This window comes from Haplochromis burtoni, unplaced genomic scaffold (assembly GCF_018398535.1).
Source record: "Haplochromis burtoni strain Fernald_Lab_line unplaced genomic scaffold, NCSU_Asbu1 Contig_631, whole genome shotgun sequence".
Lineage (NCBI taxonomy): Eukaryota > Metazoa > Chordata > Actinopteri > Cichliformes > Cichlidae > Haplochromis > Haplochromis burtoni.
The window spans coordinates 74916-100872 of record NW_024582992.1 but is presented as its reverse complement, the minus strand read 5'-3'; the positions used below and the strand labels follow the sequence as shown (position 1 = coordinate 100872).

Genomic DNA, 25957 nt, shown 5'->3' with positions numbered 1-25957 from the left:
GGGACGTCACAACAATGTGATTGGTCACTTGCAATGTTGAACCTGGAACAACATTTATAATGATGATGTGGGAACAACACCGACACGAGGATATCAGATCATCCTATGGGGACATAGTTGTTAGGTTTTGTATTGTTGATTGTCATTTATGCTTAGAAATATCTACTTATATATGCTTAGAGTTTTATAATTAGTTGTAGATTGGTAGAGGTTTGATCCTTGATAGTCTGCAAACTTTGTGTGCATTAGAGAGCACTCTGGGAGCATGGGAGAGGTCGTACCTTCTCTTATTGTTTTATGGTAGGATAAACGTGGCTATATCTGTTTTAGGCTAAGTGCCTTTTGTTTAGATGAACTGCTGGACTTCCAGACCAGCAGGTTTAGGGAAGTCATTTATGGGGTCACACTCTGACCCCCACACACACACACACACTTACACAACGCACAGGCAAGGTACTCTTTGTGTGTATGTAGACGTCATATGTTAATGAACCTATGTATATTCATGTAACCTCAATAAAAGAGCAGTGTTACGGGGGAGCGGACGAGAGCAACTGGGGTCAAGCGAAGGAACGGCGTTTGTCCGGTTCTCTCCCGTGCACGAGAAACATGAAGAACTTTGTCTACTTCGTGTCTTGCTTGCTGTGTAATTATATTGTCTTCAACGTTCCAGCGAATAGGTTCAAGCTACAAACCTATCAATAGTCTTCTATTATTTATTGCAGCAGAACAATGTTGAGATTTGAAAAGTTAAAACAATGATACTCTTGATAACTTGTGGCTCACAGTGTGTATCCAGCCTGCCAAAGGGTTCTAACTTGCCTGCTGACCGTTCCCATCTCAGAGAGAGTTGACATTGATTGATTGTGCATTGTTTTTACTCACAGTTAGCATAAGACATTGCAGCATAACTCTTCATAAAATGTACTTTGTGACAAAGCCAGACTTCAGGAACATGAGGGTAAATAAGTAGGATGGTAACCTTCCATAAAAATCTTCTATGAATAATACTTGATAAATATCCAGAAAACTTCACTTAACATTTAAATCTATCGGACATTTAAATAAAACCAAAATCATGTTTAACAAGAAAACATTCCGTATTAAAACAGCTGTTTGGGGTTTCTGCTCTCTAATCTTCTGCATCAAGGTTATCAAAGACTGAACGATTTCAAGAACTTTAACTAATAATATATATTTTTCTTTTTTCAGATTAAAGAACTGCAGGTTGTCAAAGATCAGCTGTTCTTATCTGGTCTCAGCTCTTGCTAAGTCCAACTCCTCCCATCTGAGAGAGCTTGATGTGAGCCACAACAACACACTATTGGATTCAGGAGTGAAGCAGCTGTGTGGTTTTCTAGGGAGTCCACACTGTAGACTGGAAACTCTGAGGTCAGTCACCATGTTTTAGCTGTGCTGAGACAAATATGTGAAAGCTGTGCTGACATTAAACTGCAGACATGTGGCTGACATTATACTGAATCACAGTAAGAATCACAGCATGTGTAATAATTGCACACTTTCATTACCTTTATGCTTCTAAAAGGCATGCTGGGTAATAATAGCTACAGCTGTGAGAGGCGCAATTGCCACAGAACTCTCAAGAAAGGAAATGTGGAAAGGAGGGTCAAGAAAAGAGGCCAGAACTAAGCTCCACTGCAACAGAGGAACCGTCCTCTAGACATTTTTTGTTCTTAAACCTCATATTCTCAGATAGGATTGTATTGGAATATTCCTGAGAATTACAAAAGAAACTGAAAGTCTGGTACAAAATACAAAACTTCTAAAAATCCCTGAACTGAAGTCAGGGCTTTAAAAAAATGCCTAATTTTACTTAGTTTAAAATTAGTTTTACTAATTTATTACTGATAGTTATTTATTTTACTCGATAAAAATGCAACACTCCCATACCCACCCGTCTGACAACGAGCCAGCTATAACAACAGCTGGCTATAAGCTAATGTTGTGCCAGACAATGCTCGACTTCAGTGTTCTAAAAACACACACTTTCCCACCAATAAACAGTTTGATTGCATTCTCACATCATATCTCTTGTCCAAAATGTTTCATTCTGTAAATTCTCTTCCAAATTCAACCGGAAGGTTGGAAACTTGGAGATTTATAATACAACCAGTTTCTAAAGATGTAACAAGTGGTGGAGCTGCAGACTTTTTTGGTTTGACTGTTTCAACCTGCATCCTTTTGGTCTGAGTTGTTTGAAGTTTCTGTTTTCTGAATTTTTACATTTTGTAACGTCTTCAGCCCCAAAAAGATCCCAAAGCTTTGTCTGATAAACGTACCTATTTTATTCTTTATCCAGACTGGGGAACTGTGGTTTGTCAGAAATCAGCTGTGATTATCTGGCCTCAACTCTAAAGTCCAGACCCTCTCATCTAAGAGAACTTGACCTAAGTGGCAATAAAAATCTGCAGGATTCTGGAGTAGAGCAGCTGTGTGGTTTTCTGGAGAGCCCACACTGTCGACTGGAGACTTTGAGGTCAGACACAGTTGTGATGCAACATAATATCCAATGTTATAAGGGTAAAGCCGAGGATCTTCAGTCACTGTAGCATGTTGATGCTTTAAATCAGATTCAGACAATGCTGTTGACATTGATGTACCCTCTGTACCTTTCTAGCTACAGTTTTAGACAACATCTGTCTCTGTTGGAGTTCAAAGATGATGAGGACAAGGGGATGTCCAAATTCATGGGCTGCATCCTCCTGAGGCCGCATTTGTAGGCCGATTACGTCACAGCGACGCGACGAAGGCTGTCCAAAATTGTAGACTCCTCCGAATGCAGCTGACCAATGCGTCCTCATTTTCACCGAATTTGAAGGATGGGTCGGGTGTGTCCTTCGTGGCCCACCAGTTTACTTCCAGCGGTCTACGTGGGCTGGGTCCTCAGGAGGACGCAGCCTATGAATTTGGACACCCCTTAACCTTAGTCACTCTAGGCCAGAATAATAGTCTACAGTGGTCTATTAATGCAAACACAAAAGAATAATAAACTGAGACGTGGGATGAACAAAAGATACCAGAAATGAACCAAAAATGTTTTTGTTCAAGAGGTGTGTCATAAGTACTGGACAGACTCACGCGCAGACAGAGGTCTTTGCAAATAAAATAAGACAATTTATTTACAACAGGGAACACACCCTTTAGTGCTATACTTTGAGTTGGATCCAGGGCTCCAGGGAGAGGGGGCAATCCACACACACGCTTCCTCTTCAGCACAGTCACCGCCAGAGCTCCTCCACACACACTCACTCACTCCTTTTCAGCCGCACTCGCTCCAAAACTCCACTCATGCAGGGTCCGTAATCTGGTCCAGAAGGGGGATATCTACACACAGAATGCAACAGTTAGTTCCACAGGCAAATATACACAAGGAGTGTCTGTGAAGGTTCTCAGTCATCCAGGTCATCGTAGTCAAAGGAGCTTGCAAAGAAAAGCGTCTGGACTTCTTTAAGTTGCTTGAAGACGTTTCACCTCTCATCCGAGAAGCTTCTTCAGTTCTAAGGTCAAATGGTGGAGAGTCCCAGATATAAACCTAGTGGGAGTTTCCCCCCACAGAGGGACAAAAGGACCCCCTGATGATCCTCTAATCGCCTGAGCCAAGGTGTGAAACTGGGTGTGGGTCCCAATCAGCCAGGGTTTCGGGTGAGCTCATTGTGAAACCTGGCCCCACCTTATCATGCGAATTCCTGAGGTCAGATGGCCCAGGATGTGAGTGGGCGTTAAGGCGTCTGGGGAGGATCTCAAAACTGGATTATAGATGGCAGAGAGTTGGTGTCGTAAACCCCGCCTCTGTTCAAAGATGGTCGCTCACAGTGGACATAGATGCTTCTTTCACTCCTCTTTCAAACCATCTGTCCTCTCTGTCCAAAATGTGAACATTGGCATCCTCGAAAGAGTCCTTTATCCTTAAGATGCAGTGAACCCACTCACATCCTGGGCCATCTGATCTCAGGAATTCGCATGATAAGGTGGGGCCAGGTTTCACAATGAACTCACCCGAAACTCTGGCTGATTGGGACCCACACCCAGTTTCACACCTTGGCTCAGGCGATTAGAGGATCATCAGGGGGTCCTTTTGTCCCTCTGTGGGGGGTTACTCCCACTAGGCTTATATCTGGGACTCTCCACCATTTGACCTTAGAACTGAAGAAGCTTCTCGGATGAGAGGTGAAACGTCTTCAAGTAACTTAAAGAAGTCCAGACGCTTTTCTTTGCAAGCTCCTTTGCTACGATGACCAGGATGACTGAGAACCTTCACAGACATATTAATTATATCTAAGATCAGAGTTATTACAACTTGCATGAAAAAGAAATATTAATGTAAAAAAACACTTCATCTACAATAAATTCTTTCAAAAAACAATGGTTAAGGATTTGAAATTAATGACTTATTAGTTTTATCTGACAGGTATTCATTTGCAGTTGTTTTCATTTAATAACCATTTTTCTGTTCTCCCTCTGAACGATGAAAAACTGAACAATTTCAAGCAGAAACTTTTGAGCTTACAAATGTATTTTGTTTTATTCAGACTGGAGGACTGCAGCTTGTGTGAACACAGCTGCAGATTTCTGGTGTCAGCTCTGAAGTCCAACCCCTCCTTTCTTAGAGAGCTGGACCTGAGCTCCAACTACAAACTGCAGGATTTAGGAGTGGAGCGTTTGTGTGGTTTTCTGGAGAGTCCACAGTGCAGACTGGAAACTCTGAGGTCAGTCACCATGTTTTCAAGTTTTGTTTTCCACTGACCTGCAGACATTAGACTGATATACTGACCCACACTGTGGTTCTTCATAATGGAGTCTTAATTGTTAAAGCTGGAGATAAAAAGGTTGGCTCTAAAAGGATAAAACCATGTCAATCTGTGGCCACAGGCATGTTTAATAAAAGTAAACAATAAACAAAACTATATGATTTCAAGAATAAGTTTGTACAATAACCTTAAATCTTTTGCTTTTTACTTAGACTGGAGTATTGTGGTCTGTCAGAGATCAGCTGTGAGTATCTGGCTTCAGCGCTAAAGTCCAGCCCGTCCTATCTGAGCGAGCTGCGCCTGAGAGGAAACAACCTGCAGGAATCGGATCTGAAGCAGCTGTCTGAGCTTGTGGAGAATCCACAGTGGAGACTGGAGACTCTGGGGTCAGTAGAGGGTCGCAGTTTTTTTTTTAGTTAAATAACACTAAGCTGAAAGTAGATGTAAAAAATGTTTGACTAAAATAAAAATAAAAAGTTGACTTTAGAAAAAACTCATTGAAATGATATTGTTTAATACTTTACCTGAAATTAAGAAAAACAAGAACAGAAAATGAGTTTAGTTTTAGTCTTTTGTCAGTCTGGTCAGATCTGACAAATCAAGCTTCAAGTCCATATTTTTAAGTTCAGCTGAACCAATTTCAAAAATGTGATTTAATAAATATTCAGTATTTGTTGTTGTTGCTGTGTTTAGATAAAGATCCTATAAAATTGTAGAGCAACCCAACAAACCAAAGATCTCCTTTGTGCAGAACTTTCTGACTGGAGAGAAAAAAAATTAATTTTTAAATGTCATTTTTTTTAAAAATTAATAAAGCTGATCTGAAGCTTCAAGCAAAGATGGATTATTCTACTCAAACTCTTCTGTTTGTATCTGCAGGGTTGACAGGATGATTGAACCTTCCAATGAAAACGACTGTGAGTACTGACATGTCTCCTATTCACCAATATTTTATTAACAGCATCAAATATGTATATGACTGTGTGCTTATTTTAACAAAGAAATCCTATAAATTATGTTGTATGGAGGTGTGGAAAATATTTGAAAAATGTATTTCAAACATGCTAAAATGCTACAAGGTTTAAATAAAAAGGCCATAAAACATTTTAACATCTTAAACATCTTAAAATTCAAAATTGCAATTTGATGATGAACAGGTATATTTCATGTTTTAGAAATCATAATAGTTAGAAGGTTACTACTCGGGACTCCTGAACTCCTCCTAGATATCTTTTCTTAGCCGGCTGCACTCAAACGCTGGACGTGGAGAAGCTCATAGCTGATATCAGACACTAACCCAGCAGCTTCACTGCATCAGAACCTTTTGACACTTCCACTCTCATATTTCGAGTTCAGCGCATAAACTTTGAAACAGCCTTCCTGCATCATCCCGTGAGGTCGACTGAGTATGCAGGCTGTTTCTTGCACACCCCATCATTGGATCACAGCAAATGTTTCTATGCAAATATTTATTGAGAATGCACGAGTGCAACTTTGTATGTTGGGATATGCACACCTCTTTAATGTGTTTTCAACCAACCGGTGAAGCCCCTTTGTGACTGTGCGCTTTGAAGAGTGCTCTCCTTATAGAGTTATTGTTATCTTTTGAAAATAGATGAGTGATACGCACATTCAGCTACAGAGGGCAGTACAACTGCTTGCTCTAATTAAATGGTTCAAGGTTCAAGGCTCTTTATTTGTCACATGCATAGTTATACAAGTATAACACACAGTAAAATGTAACCTGACACGCTAAAATGGGGGGGGGGGGGTAGTAGAGGAAGAACATCACTAATATATATATATATATTATATCCTCAAGAGGAGCTTCTCATATATTACTAATTAATATAATATATATATAATATTATATACTAATATTATGTATCTATATTATATATTATTATATATATATCACTATAACTATATATACTTAACTATATATATATATATATATATATATATATATATATATATATTTGGGGATAGAAGCTCCTCTTGAGTCTCTCTGTCCTTGCCCGGAAGATGCGGAACCTTCTACCAGATTGCAGAAGTTGGAACAGTTTGTTGCCAGGATGGGACGGGTCCTTCAGTATCTGCGCTGCTCTAGTCCGGCATCTCCTGGTGTAGGTGTCCTGAAGTGGGGGGAGAGCAATCCTGCAGCAGCGTTCTGCTGTACGGATCACTCTCTGGAGAGCTTTTTGGTCCTTCACACAGCTGTTCCCAAACCACGATGTCATGTTCTGTGTGAGGATGCTCTCCACAGCGCCTGTATAGAAAATCCTGAGGATCTTTGGAGAGACCCTGAACTTCCTCAGTTGTCGTAGGTGATACAGGCGCTGCCTAGCCTTTTTGGTCTGGACCTGAATGTGGGCAGCCCATGTCAGGTCTGAGGAGATGTGGACACCAAGATACTTGAAGGACTGCACCCTCTCCACTGGAGCTCCATTGATGATAATGGGCTTGTAGTCTCTGTGCTGACCCCTTCTGAAGTCCACCACCAGCTCCTTGGTCTTGCCACGTTCAGCTGGAGGTGGTTGTCCTGGCACCACGATGCCAGATTCTTCACTTCATCCATGTAGGCCGCCTCATCGTTGTTGGAGATGGCACCCAACACCACTGTGTCGTCAGCAAACTTCACAATGGTGTTGGAGCCTGGGTGGCCACACAGTCTGAAGTGTAGAGGGAGTAGAGCAGTGGCAGGTAAGACAACATCCTGAAGGAATGCTCTTGGAGTGATGCTGTGAGACGATGCAGCGTGTAATATTAATAGATAAATATCTGAAAAGAAAAAGTAGGCAGTCTGACCACATGAAAGCCCTAGCACGATTAGTGGTCAGAAGCAAAGAAGGTGTACTGGGGACAAACCAAGCAAATTCCACTATAACTGGTGTGCAGGGAAAAACTATCAATATGCTTTTTGTGACATTTTTGTTTGTGATTTCTTTCTAATGTGAAATATGTGCTGTGGCTCCCAAAGGTTGGGAAACATTGCTCTATAAAAGTTTATCTGTGGTGCAGCTGAAAATGGTAGCATGTTTTCAGATCTGGATTAAATTATTCAGACACAAATCAGCTTTGATTTCTAGCAAAATATTTCTGAGTGTACACTTTGGACGTCTGCAGTCAGCTCTGACGAAAAGTGTTCCAGGGAATCCTGAACTGTTCTGCTGTCTGTCTCTCATCAGGTGACTCTGAACAAACATTGGATATAAACCCTTTAGCTGATTTATCTGAGGATGACATAGAGCCAATTGAGGTGAGACAAAAGCAAGCGGATCCTTATCATTTACACATGTAATGACTGTTAATCTCGGCACTTTTTCATGGTAGTAGTCTAAACTTTGTCTGATGGAACAAAGAAGGAGGCTTCAGGACAGAAACTAACTCCACGTGTTGAATTTACCTGCACTGCAACACTGATTAATTGTACGTTATCAGGATGCTTTAAGCTTTATCCTGCATGGCTCCATGTTTTCATTGTTTTTAGTCCCACTATTTTACTGCCAGTTTTGAAAGTACGTACATATAACTGCTGATGTGTACGTTGTGTAGTTTCTTCACTTACTGGTTTGTTGCTGCTTTAAACAGCTGGTGTTGTTCTGATTTCCAGCCTCCATCAAGCTTCACACCTGAAGTACAACCTGAATCCACACAAATCTCCCACAGGTGATAATAAAACCACAGCTGTCACTGCTTTCACCTCCACATTAGAATGATGTCACACATGCTCTGATGTGACCTGATTTGTATTAGACACCTGGAGGTGTGACATAGTAAATTACCTCCTCCTCTCCATCGATGTCTAATATATGAGACGTTGTGTACTTTGCTTTTCTCTCCCTCTGTGTTTTCCTTTGTCCATCTCACTCAGACATCATTTCCACTGAAAGATCATCTGGAGCGTCAGTTTCTGATGGGAGCAGCACAGTTGCATCTCAGTTATTCAGCTCTAGTTTGCACTATCAGTGATGAAGGAACTGATCAGACAGGTGACGTCCCTCACCTCAGTGACAGACAGAGATGATGTCAGACTTCAGGCAGGACCTTCACTTGGCCCTCCAGCTCCAGTAACAGCTGCCTCCACAGATGCCTGGCTGTGTTAGAGATGACAGGGTTCATCTGGGTTCTGTGTGATTTGAGGTGTTCTGATAATATAAAACTCAAATACAGCGATGGCAGGTTACTATCAGTCCAGAAAGAGGCTGAAGCCTCCGGGATGACTAACCACAACCGTGTTCTAATTATGTGACATGTGACTCAAACCCTGAGATATCCCAAACCACAAGTAGAATTAATAACCTGCTTTGGCTTTAGAGCCAAAGCAGCAGAGTTACAGATGTAGCATCCCCTCACTTTGGTGGATGTGACAGTTTGGACTCAAACAGAAGCTTCAGATGTTCTCGTTGGTTTCTTTCTTTTAGATTCTAGTTTAACCGTTTCATCTTCTACAGGTTCAGGTGTCCTGGTCCAGGTGTGTTCCAGTGTACTCTGACCAGACTGGTGTTTGTTATGGCTCAGAAGGCGGAGCTGCTGTACTGGAATGTCCAATGGGATGAGAGCCTCCTTCAACAAGCTGGAAAAACAGCTGCAGGGCCGCTGTTTAACATCACGTGCTCTGAGGACGCAGTCCGTCAGCTCCACCTGCCACACTGTGAAACAAAGGAGGGTGAGCACCGTGCTGCGATGATGAGATGAATTGTGTTCAGTATCAAAACAAGCACTTTATTATGATTGTTGTTGCACACATCAATAAATGGGTAGCATCTAACTTGTAGATAACAGTGATTAGTTTGAACTACCTGAAGTGTTGAAAAGTAAATGGTGCAGGATGAATCCCCGAGCAGGAAATAGTGCAGCAGCTCTTTGCCTTCACAGCGTTGTGTGTTGATGGCCTGCTGTCTGTCGCGCACGTCTTTGATGATGGGATAAGCATCTTGAAACCGATGAGGATCACCGACACGCATGTGATTGTGAACGTCTCCCACCTCTCTGCCTTTGGCCTTATCTGGAATTTTGTTAAAAAGTCCTTTAAAATCCCAGAAGCAGGCCAGGTTCTGCTGTTCCTGCGATTTAAAGACACAGTGCCTCTAAAAATCAACGTGTTTCTCCTGCATGAAAGAATCCATCTGTCAGAGGTAAGCATAGAGCACTCAGGCGGTCTCACTCTGCAGATTTCTGATGCTTCTAGTAGGGGGCAGACACCCTGGGCTTTATTCATTGGTTAGTAGAAGCACAGAGTCAAGCTTCTCCGACTGCAGACTCTCACTCTCACTGACCAATCACAGCGCTTTATTCTTGACTTCAGTAACAATCCAGAGTTGATTGCATAGTTATCTCTCCCACTACTGACAAAGTAAACCTGGGTTTACCGACTGCACTGCATCATTTGTTCCACACTTTAGTCAACACTTGATAATTATAAATGATTTCTATAGATAAACAGATCAACATATGAACATTAACATCATGTTATATCCTACCACTGAGGTTAAAAAGCAACAAGGCAATGATGCTACATACATTGAGACGTCTTCAGACTGCGTGCTTCACATCGGTCAGCGTTACAGTGTCCACTGTGAACCCGAGGGCCTGAAGATCCAGCCGAACGTGAGCCAACAGTCGTGAATAAAATGCCCCTGAAAATAAAGTCAGATATAAAATAAGCAGTTTTCTATCAGTCCCTATTAAAACCGCAGATTCTTGTTGGCTTTCAGCACGCAGAGTTTCGGAACAAGCTTGGACCGAATTACTATCCAACATTTGAGGTTTTCCTGACTGCAAACCTGGAGGTTGTGACTCTGATAGTCAAGGACCAAGATGGAAATGAAGCCTGGCGTCGTGATGGTAAAAGTTCCACTGCAGCAGCAGAAATGACTGTATAAATTTCTGCTACAAGGATATTTTACAAACGTTCAACTGAAATCATATTTAAGTCTCTTTTTAGTGTTTGTCCCAGAAAAGGACCGAGTCTCACCAGAGGACAGCGCACACCACAAAACAAAAAAAGATGAGGATAAGCTGCTGCTAATCCGCTCAGAGTTTATTGAAAGAGTGTCTGCAGAGGGTTTAGACAAAATTGTAGATAAACTCCTCGAGCGTCAAATTATAATTGCTGGAGAGATGGAGTCTGGGACATGTGAGACAAAAAGCAGAGCAAATAAAGTGCGATGCATAATCGACACCGTGAGCCGAAAAGGAAATGACGCCTGCAGACATCTGCTCGATGTTCTCAAAGAGGTGGACCCAACCCTTTTCAGAGTGCTCGTGCCAATGGACTGATTCTCATATAGTCAAGTACTCAGATTAACAACAACAATTTCAAGGTGCTTTATTTTGTAAGGGAAGGACTTTGTCTTCAAACTTTGGTGGTTTGAAGGATTCTGGATCAACTCTGCAAGTTTATTTTTTTCAGTCTTGATCATCTGAATCAATCAAATTAATGTTACTGTGAAATTATTCTAATTATTTTGTACAAATTTTGGCTGTTATGTGTTTACTTTGCATTAGTATTAGTAACCATCTGTCTTAAGTGTTCCTTATGTGATTAAAATCACCACAGTTTGGTAATCACACAGATTCATGTTTCCTTCCTCTCTGCTAATAAATGAAGCCATTAAATTTCCTCTAAAAGTCTTCAGTCAGTTTCCTCTGACTTCCTGTATCACACATACAAAAGTTGACAGGGAAGAGCATGTGTGACACAAAAGACCAGAGGTCTGTAGCATGAAGATGGCTTTTGTTTTATCCCAGTAGCTTCAGGGCAGGTGGGTGGCATTTCTGTTAATATTGTAAATAATTACTGTTGAGCGTGTGAGAGATGTGAATGAGGTTGATGATGGCAGATAAAAATAAGCTGCAGTGAGAGACGACTCTTTCATCTCTGTGTCACGTAAAGAAAAGAAAGATATGGATGTAAAAGCTAATAAAGGTGAAGTTTGGTGTGAAAACAAACCAGGAGTCAGACTGTGGAAGGATTTCAGACAGAAGTTGTTAAATACAGAGAGAAGAGTTGGAAATATGACAGAACATGTGAGACATTTAGAACAATAAACTATGTATAGCAATGTAAATGTGGCAGGGGGGCACTGAAGGTGCTGATTGTCCAGAGTACTGCTGCAGCTTCATTAGCCTCTGCTAACACTACATACCTCAGCCTGCCACCCAACTGTGGCGATGCAAATGACAGGAAACAGGAATAAATGCCGGACACAAGAGACACCCAGAAGGTTTATGTAAGGCTGCCAGTGCATACTTTGACAGAGAGTCTGTGAGACAAACAACCCGGGCGAGGAAAAGCCCCAGAAATCATCTTTCCAGGCGCACACCAGCTCATGCTGTGAAACTGGCCTGTTTCTGTGGGTCAGGTCACTCAGGAAGTGAAGAGGACTATAAACTAAGAAAGGTTCGACTGTAATAAAAGCTCTCTCATCACAACTCGCTCACATTTTAAACATGTTTACCTTCACAGATGATCTGACCACTGCCAAGCCTACACGACACGCGAGAACGACATGACGGTGATGAAAATGAGACAAAGTTAGAGATAAGAGGAAGTGAAAATGTGGAAAGTACAGAGGATTACAAAATAAGACAGGACATGACTTGAAATAGAAACTCAAAGTAAAGATGGGGAAATGTACCTGTCAGGTTTGGACACGAAGGATGGGTGAGATAAAACACTGTGTGTGGATCCTTTCCACGCATTTAATGTCATACACACCTTTAAAGTAACTTTAAACATACAGCCTGCTGATGTTCGTCTGTACTATCATTATCATCGCGACTCTGTGTTTGTGATGTTTCACGCTGGTTCACCACTGATGCTTTAGGTTGAAGTAAAACCAGTAAAAACCTGCGTGACAGGAGCTTTGAATCCCGTGTTGAAGTTTGTTTGCAGGATTTACATTTCTTTAATAAATATCTTCAGTCTTGGGGGGAATGTTTCTTGTGCAGAAGTTTTTAAAGTTCCCGTATCTCACGCCTGCCGAAATCCAGCTGATTTCCTGTAAACGGAGGGGGAGGAGAAAGCAGCCGCTGATGGGGCAGTGTGAGGGCGCAGGAAGCAGGAACGTCGAGCCTGAGCGGGGTGAGTGTTACTTCAGCTTTCTCCTGCGCTTCTTATCACAGTGTTTTACTCCGTCTTTAAAGCCTGCGTGACTCGGTGAAGGGTGGGTGAAACAGATCAGAGTGAGCCTGAAACTGTGTTTGACTTGTTGAAAAGTTTTTTAAACACTGCGTGTTTTAATCACTTCCTGGGGGGGTGAGCGGGATTTGTGGGACACGACTCCTGTATCGATATCTACACTGGTGATCTGATATCGTCGTGCTGGTGTTGTTCCTGGAACAACATAGTAAATGTTGTTGCAGGATCAACATTGCAAGTGACCAATCACATTGTTGTGACGTTATTCTTTGGTGCGCCAAGCCATTCGTGCATTTATGAAATTCCAATGTTGCAAGGACAATATCAATTCTGCTTAGCGTTTATTAAAGGGTTAGGGTCCGGTTGATCGGCGGACAGAGGCGGTTTCTCGCAGCTTAAGTACAGTTTTTTGTTTTACGGCGGTTTTTCCAGAAGTCGCCAGGGCATTACGTCACAACATTCTGATTGGTCACTTGCAGTGTTGATCCTGCAACAACACCAACACGACGATATCAGATCGTGCGGGCGGTGACACTGGTTTACAGCTGGAGTCTGTTTATCTGACTCCATCACCATAGCAACCGCCCAGGAGGCTCGTCTCTCAGGTGTAAACTGGTCGCGCTACACAGAACGACGTTCACCTTGTTTCCACATAAGACCGCTTAGCACATGGCCGTGTCTTCTCCACGTACACCGGCTCCTATAAAAGCATAAACCATAAACACGCCGGCTATTTCCGGTTTGATAATCTGACTTGTTTTTTCGTTTGTGGCGTGGTGAAAGCGCCTCCGGTTAGCCCCACTTACCGCTTTCGAATCACCAAGTTCACGCCGGCTACCCTGGAAATATTTTTGCGCACCTATATGGTTATTTACGATTCACGGTGCTTTTAGGTGCACCTCGGGTTGTTTAAAGGGCCTTCTGGGGTTATTTCCCATGGTGGGATAAACTGATGTGACTTTAGATTTAAAAAGGCTTCACAGACAGCAGATCCTGTCATTGCTTCTGCTCCTCTTTGGATGTTGGTGCCTTTTGTTCCATTCTCTGTGAGCGCACGTGAAAACGATCACAGATGTAGTTGAGGACATTTAATAAGAATGCGGCGGTGCTGGTAGAAAACAAGCCTTTCTAACAACCACACAGGTGCACAAATTACTTTCAAGTGTAGCTGGAGATGGAAGGAAAAGAGGTCTTTGGTTCGAGGCACTTTTGACGTCTCTAACCATGTTGTTTTCTTATTGTTGGACAGTTACAAACATGAATTTCGACTCAACACTGAAAGCATGTGATGCACACTTCTTTGAACTTTAATATATCACAGCGATAAAAACTATGCTACTGGATCTCTAATGCAACACTACAACAAGATGAGGTGCAAATTACTAAAATGCTCCATAGCAAAGTATTAAAATGGGACTCGGCCGAAGAAAAATCTGCCTTCTGGCTCCATCACCAGCTGTAGTCCCTCGATCAAAGCATCCTTCAGCCCAGGGGAGTATCCAGAAGACTGTGTCTTTGACGGATGTCCTCCAGGATCAGTCTGCAGGCATCAGCGTGTGTCTCAGTCTTTTCGAAACATTGAAAAACATTTGCCATAAAAAGAATTTTGCATATACATTTTAGGAAAACTGTTATTTTTTTTAATCTATTTTAATCCACATGATAAGGGGAAGAAAAAATAAATACGTTTGCCACATCATCATCATACAGAAAGAAACCAAAGACTGATTTCAAACGGCTAAAGCAATCCTCACCCACACTGCAGTGAAGACCAATAACTGCATTTTACAGACATGTAAACTATTCAAATTAGTCTTAAAACCTTTCCATAATCCCGACAGAGAGGAACAAGATTCTTTATTAACTCTGAAAATAAACAGACATTCACCTGTTAGTGAAGCATGACAGGAATAAGGTGATTCTCTACATGTCTGTGTGAGACAGCTAATATGTGTCAGAGCAAACCGGTCAAACCTGACTTTAGATAGAGAAACGTGCACAGATATGCAGTGTGTTTATTATGGATGACTGACACATGAATTCAGGGATTAATAAGGTATTCTGATTCTGATATTATGCCTGAAAAATGCTCGGGACAGTACGGCACCTAAAGCAAAGCAGAAGTCACCCTGCATGAATGTGGCGTGGTGACAGCTCCAGGTATCTAAGCTTGGCACAGAAAAGTAAGGAAATGTATATTTTCTTTGTTGTTGTCTGTTACCTTTTTCTGCCACTGACATGCTGGATGTTGTGTCAGACCTGAACACACCAACATGTGTTTCAAGTTTCACTTATTTCTAATGTTCAGCTGTTAGTTTAACAGCAGCACAAGCAGTACAGTATAGTGGGAGAAATAATTATTAGATCTGCAGCTGATTTTGTACTTACAAAGAAATGAACAGTTTCTAATTTGTGTGGAAGTTTCATTTCAACGGAGAGAGACATGATATCGACCAAACATCCAGAAAAACTCCCTCCCATCTGTTACAACGTAGTGTGGTTCCTCCACCACACAACGACTTGCACGGAGCTCCGGACCGAGGTCCATTGATGGTCACTATATTTTTTTCCATTTCAGAATAATGGCACCAACAGTTGTCCCCTTCTCACCGAGGGTCTTACTGATGATTTTGTAGCCCATCCCAGCCTTGTGCAGGTCTACAGCCTTGTCCCTGACCTCCTTTGATGGCTTTTTGGTCTTGTCCTTGGTGTTGGAGAGGAAAGAAATTGAATCTGTGGACAGGTCTGCTTTATGTACAGTGAGAGTGGAGATCAGGAGTATCTGTAATTGATTTATTGGCCAGTTGTAATCTGTCAATCTGCAGAAGCCAAAATTCTGGGAAGTAGTAGGTCATGTTTTGTTGGTGGACAAAATATTTATTTCAATCAGAGAAATGCAAATCAGTTTAAATCTTTTGTGCATTTTCGTCTCTCGCCCATTAAAATAAAACTCCCATAAACGTCTGACCTGTTCGTTTCTTAGTGAGCAAACGTACAAATTCAGCAGAGGATCAAATCATTTTTTGATCCTTCACTGTGCAAAGTACTGCTGTGATGATCGTGCATTCACAAGATGAATGATCTTTGGCAGCATTACTTTTACTTCCTGTCTCGTTGCTCTCAGCTTATTTGCAGCACTGGTGTTATAGTTATAGTTTTATATTGTAATTGCTCTTCATGGGTCTCTATGACCTGTTCCTCAGATAATGTGTGTGGAGGAGCTCAGTTGATCCATTTGGTTTAGAAGAGTTTGCCGTACGTTATTATAGAAATCACTGTTATTTGATAAATAAAAAATAATCAAACTAATTTTTATGAAGCTTTGAATTATTTGTCATTTCGTGATTGGTCATAGATTGAAAGGGGACACTGCTCCAGCAGGTTGTCTGTGTCTGCCAGTTGTCAGGTTTTTTTTTAGTTACGTTGTTGTCTGATTTTGAGCCCGAGGAAATCCTTAAGCATCGGCTTGTGCTCTGTGGAATGTTTTTTTTTTATTGGCAATCCTGACAGTTGTTTGAAGTCTTTGTCACTCACAAACATTACATACTCACGGGAGTTTCTTCTGGATCTTCGGTGGAACAGGCCCGTCTTTGGACTCTTTTCACCCTCCAGTGTTTTCCAGCTCTGGATTATCCAGTAATCACAGGGGCACTTTTGTTTTTAACAGAGTCAAAGCAAGGAAGCGGGGTAAGAAGGGAGGCCTACGTCAGCGATTGCGGAAGCAAATACGGTACAACCGTATTCCTTTACCATCAATAATCCTGGCTAATGTGCAGTCTCTGAGGAGTAAATTAGATGAACTGCATTTGAATGTCGCACATTTACGTGACTACAGGGATGCATGTCTAATGGCATTCACAGAGACTTGGCTCAAGGATTCTGACCCTGATTGTTCTCTGGAATTAAATGGCTTCGGGGTTCCCATACGTTTGGATCGAGACCCCGGAGCTACCCAGAAATCGCAAGGAGGAGGGGTGTGTTTGTATATAAATCAGAAATGGTGTAAAAACGTGACCGTTCGTAGACAAGTGTGTCTGCCTGACATTGAGCTCCTCTCTGTGTCTTTGAGGCCGTTTTATCTGCCGAGGGAATTCCCACAGATCAATGTCACCGTTTACATAAAGCTTTGTCCTTGATGAAAGAAAGGGTGGAAAATCTTTTTGAAACAATTATGACTAATAAAAGTATTAAATTTCTTATACCACCATCTGGATGGGGCCAAAGCTCATGCTCGGCTCTTATTTATCGATTGTTCTTCAGCTTTTAATACTATCCAGCCACACCTCTTAGCCGATAAATTTCTTAATCAATTTAAACTTGATTTTAATCGCGTTAGTTTGATTTTAGACTTTTTAAATTTCTCTACTGGTTCACCACAAGGTTGTTGTCTCCCTCCTCTACTACTTGGTATGGTAATTTGTCTTTGACCAATAAGACTAGACTTAGTAACCTGGTTAAAGTGGCTGGTCAGATTTCAGGGAGGTCTAAGGTCCAGCTTGTGGACTTTTATAACAGGCAGGTGCTGTGGAAGACAACCTCTGTTGTATTATGTTCAGACCGTCCTCTGAGCATTACACGATAGCGGACATACCGCAAATCAATTTCCCACTGGGGACAATAAAGTTACCATTGACCATGGGTGTTCCTACGCTGGAGATGTCGTGAATATTTGAATGAACATGAGTGCAATAGCTTTGAATGACACTGTGTTCTGTCATTATTTGTTCACATATTGAAATATAGTCATTCAATTATTTGGAGCAACATTTTGAAATGTAGGACAAATGTCTCAGAGTTTAGTGTTTGAATGTGTCTCATATTAAAAAAATCAGTCTCTCTAACATCTAAATGGTTCTTTTCTCCCTTCCTGTGATTTAAGAAAAACCCTCACATTCGCGTCCTCCTGAGACCCTGCCCATTCATTTATGTTTCATTTATGTAGTGGACACACACAAAAGTTAAACTGACAGATGCTTTTTTTCATGGTATTGCACTGATCACTGCTTTTTTCATTATTTCAGGGTGACCACTGGCCTGAACTACCTCTGATCAGCTTTTCTGGAACTGAAAACTCGATGTTTCCCCTCAGCTCAGAGTTTGGGGTCAAACAAAGGCCCTGAGCTCACAGTCACCTCTCATACTAAAGTGTAGAAAATGAATAATTGTGTGGAAAATGAGAAGGACGGCGCCGACTCTTCACAATGTAACAGTAAGCAGTCCAAAGCAGATCCACTGGCCTTCAGTAATGAACCCAGAGCCTTGGACACAAAGTAAGAGAACTGCCACGGACTTATTTTTAATCTCTTTATCCCAGAGATGCCATATTATATATACAACAGTGTAAATTAAGTAGATCCTGTTTCTGCTTTAAACTGTAGTGTAACTTTCTTAAGATGGATTCTGGAGAGAGTATGATAAGCTGGAAATATGGAGTGTATTTCTGTGTTTCAGATATTTGCTGCAAATGATTTCTAGTTGAGAGAGAAGAATTAACGTGGGAGATTATCCTGCCTGATTCTTAATTTGTGGTTGTTGTTTTTTTAAAAAGAAAAAAGAAGATGAAAAGAAGAAAATAATGTTATTATCACAAACATCATATGAAAGACCCACATGATCAATAGTGTGTCTCACTGTGAGACTGTGGAACTGTGGCTACCAAAACTAGTGACTTGGGTCATGGAATGTCACCTCTCTGATGGGGAAGGAGCATGAGTTAGTGCATGAGGTTGAGATATATTGACTAGATATAGTGGGGCTCACCTCAATGCATGGCTTGGGCTCTGGAGCCAAACTCCTGGTGAGGGGCTGGACTCTGTCTCAGTCTGAAGTTGTGCCCTTGGTGAGAGGCAGCGGGCTGGGATGCGTGTCCTAGTATCCCCTCAGCTTGCTGCCTGCATGTTGCGGTTTCTCCTGGTGGACGAGAGGGTTTGATCTCTGCAACTTTGGGTTAGGTCAGGGGTCGGCAACCTTTAACACCCAAAGAGCCATTTGGACCCGGTTTCCACGCAAAAGAAAACACTGGGAGCCGCAAATACTTTTTGACATCTAAAATGAAGATAACACTGTATATATTGTTTTTTACCTTTATGCTTTGTGTGAACAACTAAGGTGTGTTGCTTATGAAATCCATGAAGTGCTACAGAGAAAATTACATTTTATTTATGTAATTAACACATTTTGAACTCTTAAAGAAATATAACAAAAGGAAAGACACCCAGCTGAACTAAAATGATCCAGCAAACAAAAACTGTTGTGAGCCGCCACCCTTATATTGCCTTTGGGCTTTTGGAGCCTTGACCTGACTTTTAAAAAATAATTGGAAAAAAGCACTATGCTGCTAAAAGATGAAAAATAGATATTTGCAAAATTCTGCCTAAATATGATTTTACCTGGTTATTGTGTGTGGCGGGGCGTGGTCTGCAGCGCTGCTGCAGGGGAGGCGGACGCACCTGAGCGGCACCCGCAATCATGCCTCGCCGCCTTAACGTCTGTGCGCTCTGCTGTTGTGTTGGTGTGTGTCGGGCTGTGAGCTGCAAAGCTACAGCCGGCTGTATGCGTACAGCAACCGTGTGTGAAAAGCGGTCGATAAAGAGATGCTGAAAAGCGTGCTCATGGAAACATCGTCGGGTCTGCCGTGATATGTTTACAATAAGATTCATGGTCCCGAACCTCTGCGCACAGCAAAGTCACTTTCATCTTTACGCAGGACTGTAAGCTGTCATCTGTGAGGCGTGAGCGTGTTTGTTTTTAACATAGTTCACGGTGGAGCTGCTGACATAATGTGGATCCGAAGATCCATAATTGGCCTACCTGGGGTTGAAAGTCTCGATAAATGCACGGCGTTTCGGCGGGTATACCGGCTTCCGCGAGTGTGACGCTTATTTTGAGCGATGAAAAAATAATAGAATATAATTTTATTTTTATATTTCAATATCACAATAATCTTCCAATTTAGAACTACAAGTTAAAAAAGAACTAACATAAATAAAATACACTTCAGCTAAATACTTCTAATTTATTTTCCCAAACCACGGAGCCGCACTATAAGGACTAAAGAGCCGCATGCGGCTCCGGAGCCGCAGGTTGCCGACCCCTGGGTTAGGGAATGGGTGCTGACTGTCACCTGTGCTTATGCGCTAAATGACAGTTCAGAGTACCCAGCCTTCTTGGAGTACCTAGGCAGGGTGCTTGAGGGTGCTTAATCTGGGGATTCATACGGGGAGACTTCACCGCTCATCTGGGCAATGATAGTGAGACCTGGAGAGGCGTGATTACGAGGAATGGCCTGCCAGATCTGAACCTGAGCAGAGTTTTGTTATTGGACTTCTGTGGACCACAGTTTGTCCATAACGGACACCATGTCCGAACATAAGGGTGTCCATAAGTGCACATGGCACCAGGGTGGTTGGTACCTGTCATGATAGAAACCCCCGAACCAAATGGTGGACACCAGAGGTGAAGGGAGCCACCAGAAGGAGTCCTATCGGGCTTGGTTAGCCTATGGGATATCAGAAGCAGCTGAAAGGTGCTGACAGGCCAATCGGAATGCAGCTCGGCCTTTTGTGCCTTTGAAAAATACCACCTTAAAAAAATCTAATTCACAACCGCTTCTGTCCGCCGATACAGGAACTTGATTTCTTTGAATTTCAGGATACTTTTCTTTAATAAACGGTAAGCATTATACATATTGTCCTTACAGAGGCGGTTTCTCTTCTCGCAAGTGAAGTAGATTTTTTGAAGGCGTTTCTTTTTTTCGAGGTCGCGGATGCTGTCAGGAGAAGGTGATTGGTCACTTGTAATGTTGAACCTGGAACAACATTGTTGTTGTATTGATGACGAGGGAACAACGCCAACACGAGGATATCAGATCGTCCATACACCATATGCTCCAGATGCTCAGTATGGATCAGTATAATATCAGCCCTATCATTTTAGTTTAGTGTCAGCACAATTTTCACATCATATTCATCTTGGCACACAACTAAAACACTGTGTCTGACCTCAGAGTCTCCAGTATACAGTGTGGACTCTCCAGAAAACCACACAGCAGCTCCACACCTGAATCCTGCAGGTTCCTGTTTTCACTCAGATCCAGATGTTTCAGATGGGAGGGTGTGGATTTAACAGTTGAGACAAGAGCAGCACAGCTGATCTCTGACAAACCGCAGCATTCCAATCTGAATACAATTGGAAACAAAAAACAATGTAACCAAAACCGTTGTTTAAACTTATTCAGTGTTTTGTAATATGTTCAGACATAATTATGAATTGATCGTTCTAAATTGCATCTCCAATTTAGTGCAAATTTTCACATCATATTCATCTCAGCACAACTAAAACATGATGTCCAACCTCAGAGTCTCCAGTCGACAGTGTGGATTCTCCAGAAAACCACACAGTTGCTTTACTCCTGAATCCTGCATGTTGTCATTAGAGCTCAGGTCTAGTTCTCTTAGATGTGAGGGGTTGGATTTCAGCGCTGACACTAGAGAGGTACAGTTGCTCTCTGACAAACGGCAGCCTCCCAGTCTGAATAAAAACAAACAATTCATTATGCAGAACATTTTTCTGTGTAAGAAGAGGTTTAGTAAAATAAATAAATAAATAAATAAAACCAAGATGATTCTGTCAGAAGCACTCAAACCGTCAGAGAGCATGTTTTTAATTTTAATAACATTATACAGGGAAAAAAACTGTCTGAGATTTTTCTGCATTTCTGCCTTTACTGATAGGGAGGTGTGAAAAGCAGACAGGAAAGTGGGCTGAGCACGGGAGAATGACAGTGCTGCTTAGTCCAGCTGTTATACAGCTGGACTAAGCTGTTATACAGACAAAGGAGGGGTTCTTAAATTAAATAATGTTAATTCTTCGGTTTCTGTGATATGTTACAGTTTGAGAGAAGACAACTGAGTCTAATAATGAGTCTAATAATAATTTAAGAGTTTGTCAGCTTCCTTTGGAGTCTTCACACACCCACATTCTCTGTTGCCTGCTGGAGCGGGGGGCGGGGGGGCTGGGAGGAGGAGTTGGACGTCCGATTGGGGTCTGAAATGTGGGGCCTCCCTGCTGCTGCGGAGTCGGGGCGGTCTGCTTTTCTCCACCCCAGGGAGGGTAACACCACCTGGGTCTGGGTGCAGTTCCCCCCTCCAGGGGCAAGGGTACCTAGACCCGGTTGTAGAGTACGCTTGGGGAGTGTGATCGTGTGTACAGCGTCTCTTTATGTCTGTCTCCACGTTGGTTGAGTGTGGAGTAAGTGCATATGAGAGCATGAGGGTGGGAATGGATGTTTGTGTCTGTGTGTGCCTGTATGTCTGTGTCTATATGTCAGGTTGGGTATCAGACGCCACCTCTCTAGGGACATCTCAGGCCCTCCAAGGTTTGGAGGCCTATCTCCACCCACCACCACTTCCCCTGCCAGTGGCAGACTCCCTCAGACATCGGTGCGTTGGTGGTTCTTTGTGTCCGGGGATGCGCATCCAGGTACACACTGGCTCACTCCTTGGTGGCTGCTTGTCGGGGCCTGGAGCCTGGGGCTCGCTCGGGCCCCTTCGGAGGTGGGGTGCCCTCGCCTCTCGGCCTGGGGCTTGGTCACTCTGGCACAGCTGGCTGCCAGCGGAGCTCACGGGCGTCACTGCAACCCCCCCTGGCTTCTACTCCGGGCTGCTGAGTAACTCCTCATCTGGGGCTCTCCTCAGCTCTTTCCAGGAGAGTGGCATGGTTGCCCCTACATTGGTCTTCCTTGGTCTCTTGTGCTCTGAGGGCCTCTGGATGTCTGGAGCCTGGATCTCCTCCATACCTGCTTCATGCCCTGGAGGACGGGGCTATGGCCCCCCACACCCTCTAGCAGATCATTACATGAAGGAACCTTTTAAATACAAGCGCGCTCATGCTCACAGGTGTACACACGGGTGCTCACACACACAAACTACACCCTTTTTGGCTGCTACCTCAAAGCACACTGTGCGCTGTCGATCTTACGTGCTGCACAATAATATTTAATATTTAGTATTTACTGTTATATTCACATAGATCATCGTGATGATGTTGTTTATTATATTGTTCTCTCTTTTTTGGTTGTTTTCTCTTTTTTCTTTCTCAACAGGTAATCCAGGTGATTGATATATGTATTTTTTGTCTGCTTTTGTTGGCTTTTGTTTTTTGCCCTTCATCACTGTTCCTCTTCCCCGCTGTTTTATATTTATTATATATTTATAATATATTTACTATTTCATGTCAGAACAGCTTTGTATTGTGGATGATAAAGAGGATTCTGTTTTGTTGTTTTACATATCTCATAATGCTAAATAAATCCAAACCGAATTAAAAAAATTATGTCAGTGTCTTATGCTATATAAGCTAGCACAGACCATTTTAAAGAGCCAGTGGGATATGCTACATAATAAGAAGGCCACAGCAACCGAGAGCTGCCTTTGTCAGCAAAGCTGAATGTTTTTCCTCATTTAGTAGCTTTTTCATGTGAAAACCATTCCTGCTTATGCCAGCTCCAACCTCTCTGTTTAAAGCATGTTGCAGTGCTCAGACTGATAGCTTCCTCAGTGGAAGAAATAAGCTAGGAGAAATACTCTGTGACTTAACCTTGATAGCTGAATTCACAGAACAGGTGTTTTCTGTCTGTCCTCTTGTCTTAAATGTGCTGTTTTGCATGGCCATCTCTCCAAAGCCAAAGATATGGAGTTTACTGTTCAATTAAGATACCAACATAACATATTTTCAAACTGAAGCTTAAGCCAATGGCATTTTTCGTATTTTCTTTGCTGAAAATAATCAAAATCTTTAACTATTCAAAATAGTTTTCTGTCAATCATAATTATATGAACTATACAATGAATAATTCAGTGGTTAATGTCAAACCTGTTATGCACTTAGAACTGAAAGAACAGTATACAGTTAATCAGGGAGCCCTCTCTGAATTAATAAAGTTCAGGAGCCATAGCAGGCTAAGTTGGGTCATAAGTTGAGAACAATTATTTTAGGTTTTTGCTTCAGTGAATGAACTAAACAACTAAAGAAGAGAATGGACTTTAACATGAAGATCCCCAGGGTGGATTTTGAATTTAGTGTGACCACAGCTTTCACATTATAATCATCCTAGCACAAAAAGTAAAACATGGTGATTAACCTCAGAGTCTCCAGTCTACAGTGTGGACTCTCCAGAAAACCACACAGTTGTTTCACATGTAAATCATGCAGATGGTTTTTACTCAGGTCAAGTTCTCTCAGATGGGAAGGACTGGAATCCAGAGCAGACAGCAGAGACTCACAGCTGTTAACTGACAACCAGCAGTCCTTCAATCTGAATAAAGAACGAAACATATAGACAAAATAATTTGTGATTCATTCTTATATGTTCTTATCAACAAGATTATTTCCAACAAACAAGGCACGCATCCTAAATCATTCTGCTATTACCAATCACCATTCCACTTGTCTCCTTCTTAGACACAAACAGCAGGTAGGTCAGACTGCCAGGACTCACTAGTTATAGATACAATACATTTACAATACATTTGAACATCTCAATGAGTACTTTCAGTCATATTTGATTTAATACTTGACTTTCTCAAATCTTTGTAGTCAGAGCCTGCTGGCTTTGTAAATGACTTGTACATCTTGTCAGTTTTAAATGAGCAGCAGTAACACAACATATATATATATGTTTGCGGTGCTGTTTAAACGTTCACATTTCTTACTCATCAAATATTTCTTCATGCACTATATACACAATATCACAACTCAAACACAGTCATCTGAGAAAGAGCTAACTGTACCTTTATTAGCTTTTGCATTCATCTTTCTATATTCTATTTGAGCCATGTCTCTAAATATATATTTATACAGATGGCTAAGCAGCCTGCCTTTATCTGCTATCATTAGATTTTCAAAAGCCTCATTCACATCCTGACTTCATCTTCACTGACTGATGGAGCACAACATGAACCTTTGGAGGCTTAAAAACTGTCCTGTCAAACATTTCAACTTGTGTCAGTGGTTAGTTAATCTCTTTTCATATCTTTAAGTTCTACTTGGAGCCAAAAGGAAAAACATATGTTTGGTCATTTAGAAAGACAAAAAAATTTTTAGATGCACTGAAATGTCTTCAGATTTGTGTTATGGAAAATCATGAACATTTTAAAAATAAATATTGTTTAATATTATCTGAAATATACAAACAAACAAACAAAAAACAGCTGGAGTCAGTGAACTGACCTCAGAGTCTTCAGCTGACAGTTTGGACTCTCCAGTCCAGCTGAGAGCAGTTTCACCCCTGAATCCTCCAGGTTGTTTTTACTCATGTCCAGCTCTGTTAGATGAGAGGGGTTAGACGTCAGAGCTGAGGCCACAACCTCACAGTGAGCGTCTGAGAGTACACAATGAGTCAGTCTGTGATTAGAGAATATATAAATGAGTTATTGTAAACGCACAAGACATATGACAACAAAACTTTCTGCCACCATAATCTAATGAACATCTGCTCTTTACATCTATGGTTCAACTCTGATCATGTTCAGGTGTTTGACACGAGACACAAGAATGATTCTGTTATTTTCTAACAATGTTTATACAAAGCAAGAGTCCAATATTGTCTAATGTTTTCAGAGTTTGCTCACTGCCAGTTAATTCAGGAATAAAGAAGGGTACATTGAATCCAACTCCCTTTCTTTTTCAGCAGATCGGTATATCATGACTGCTATTCTGATGCTGGTACTATTTGTGCTTAGCTGTCCTGGTTAAATGCATAAACACTACTATCTCTCTGTAATTACAGTGCATTTTCTTTCCACACAAAGTTGTAAATACACAAATTTCAAAGCAGGAGATAATTTAACATACACCATATTGCTAAAAGTATTCACTCATCCATCCAAATCATTGACTTCAAGTATTCCAATTACTTCCATGGCCACTAGTGATGGGATTTCCGGCTCTTTTTAGAGAACCGGCTCTTTCGGCTCGGCTCACTAAAAAGAGCCGGCTCTTTCGGCTCCGAACCGGCTCTTCAGGTTGTTTTGTTGCTTTAATT

General features: G+C 41.8%; 2 protein-coding genes and 1 long non-coding RNA gene across 4 annotated transcripts in view; 1 reads left to right on the top strand and 2 right to left on the bottom strand.

Annotated features, from left to right (window-relative positions):
• Window positions 1-25957, bottom strand: part of LOC102295261 (NACHT, LRR and PYD domains-containing protein 12) — a 114698-nt gene that overhangs the window by 73816 nt on the left and 14925 nt on the right.
• Window positions 8001-12331, bottom strand: LOC121812516. Of its 2 annotated transcripts, none has more exons than XR_006053109.1 (5): window positions 12233-12331; window positions 10293-10408; window positions 9572-9835; window positions 8776-9421; window positions 8001-8682 (listed from the first exon to the last, which is right to left on the bottom strand). It is a non-coding gene; the product is annotated as an uncharacterized LOC121812516 (long non-coding RNA). The 2 variants fall into 2 exon arrangements; XR_006053110.1 differs by having other exon boundaries at window positions 9572-9777.
• LOC121812513 (NACHT, LRR and PYD domains-containing protein 1b allele 2-like) lies at window positions 9282-11288 on the top strand. The gene is made up of 5 exons (XM_042214946.1): window positions 9282-9438; window positions 9648-9907; window positions 10260-10379; window positions 10487-10616; window positions 10717-11288. Exons 1-5 carry the CDS (start codon window positions 9282-9284, stop codon window positions 11049-11051), a joined length of 1002 nt encoding a protein of 333 aa, XP_042070880.1. The 3' UTR covers window positions 11052-11288.

Excerpts from the sequence above, each read along its gene's own strand:
- LOC121812513 (XM_042214946.1), top strand. The coding sequence starts at position 9,282 with ATGGCTCAGAAGGCGGAGCTGCTGTACTGGAATGTCCAATGGGATGAG. Across the intron at positions 9,908-10,259 it reads AAAGAATCCATCTGTCAGAG|GTTAAAAAGCAACAAGGCAA; the intron begins GTAAGCATAGAG and ends CCTACCACTGAG. Across the intron at positions 10,617-10,716 it reads TGAAGCCTGGCGTCGTGATG|TGTTTGTCCCAGAAAAGGAC; the intron begins GTAAAAGTTCCA and ends GTCTCTTTTTAG.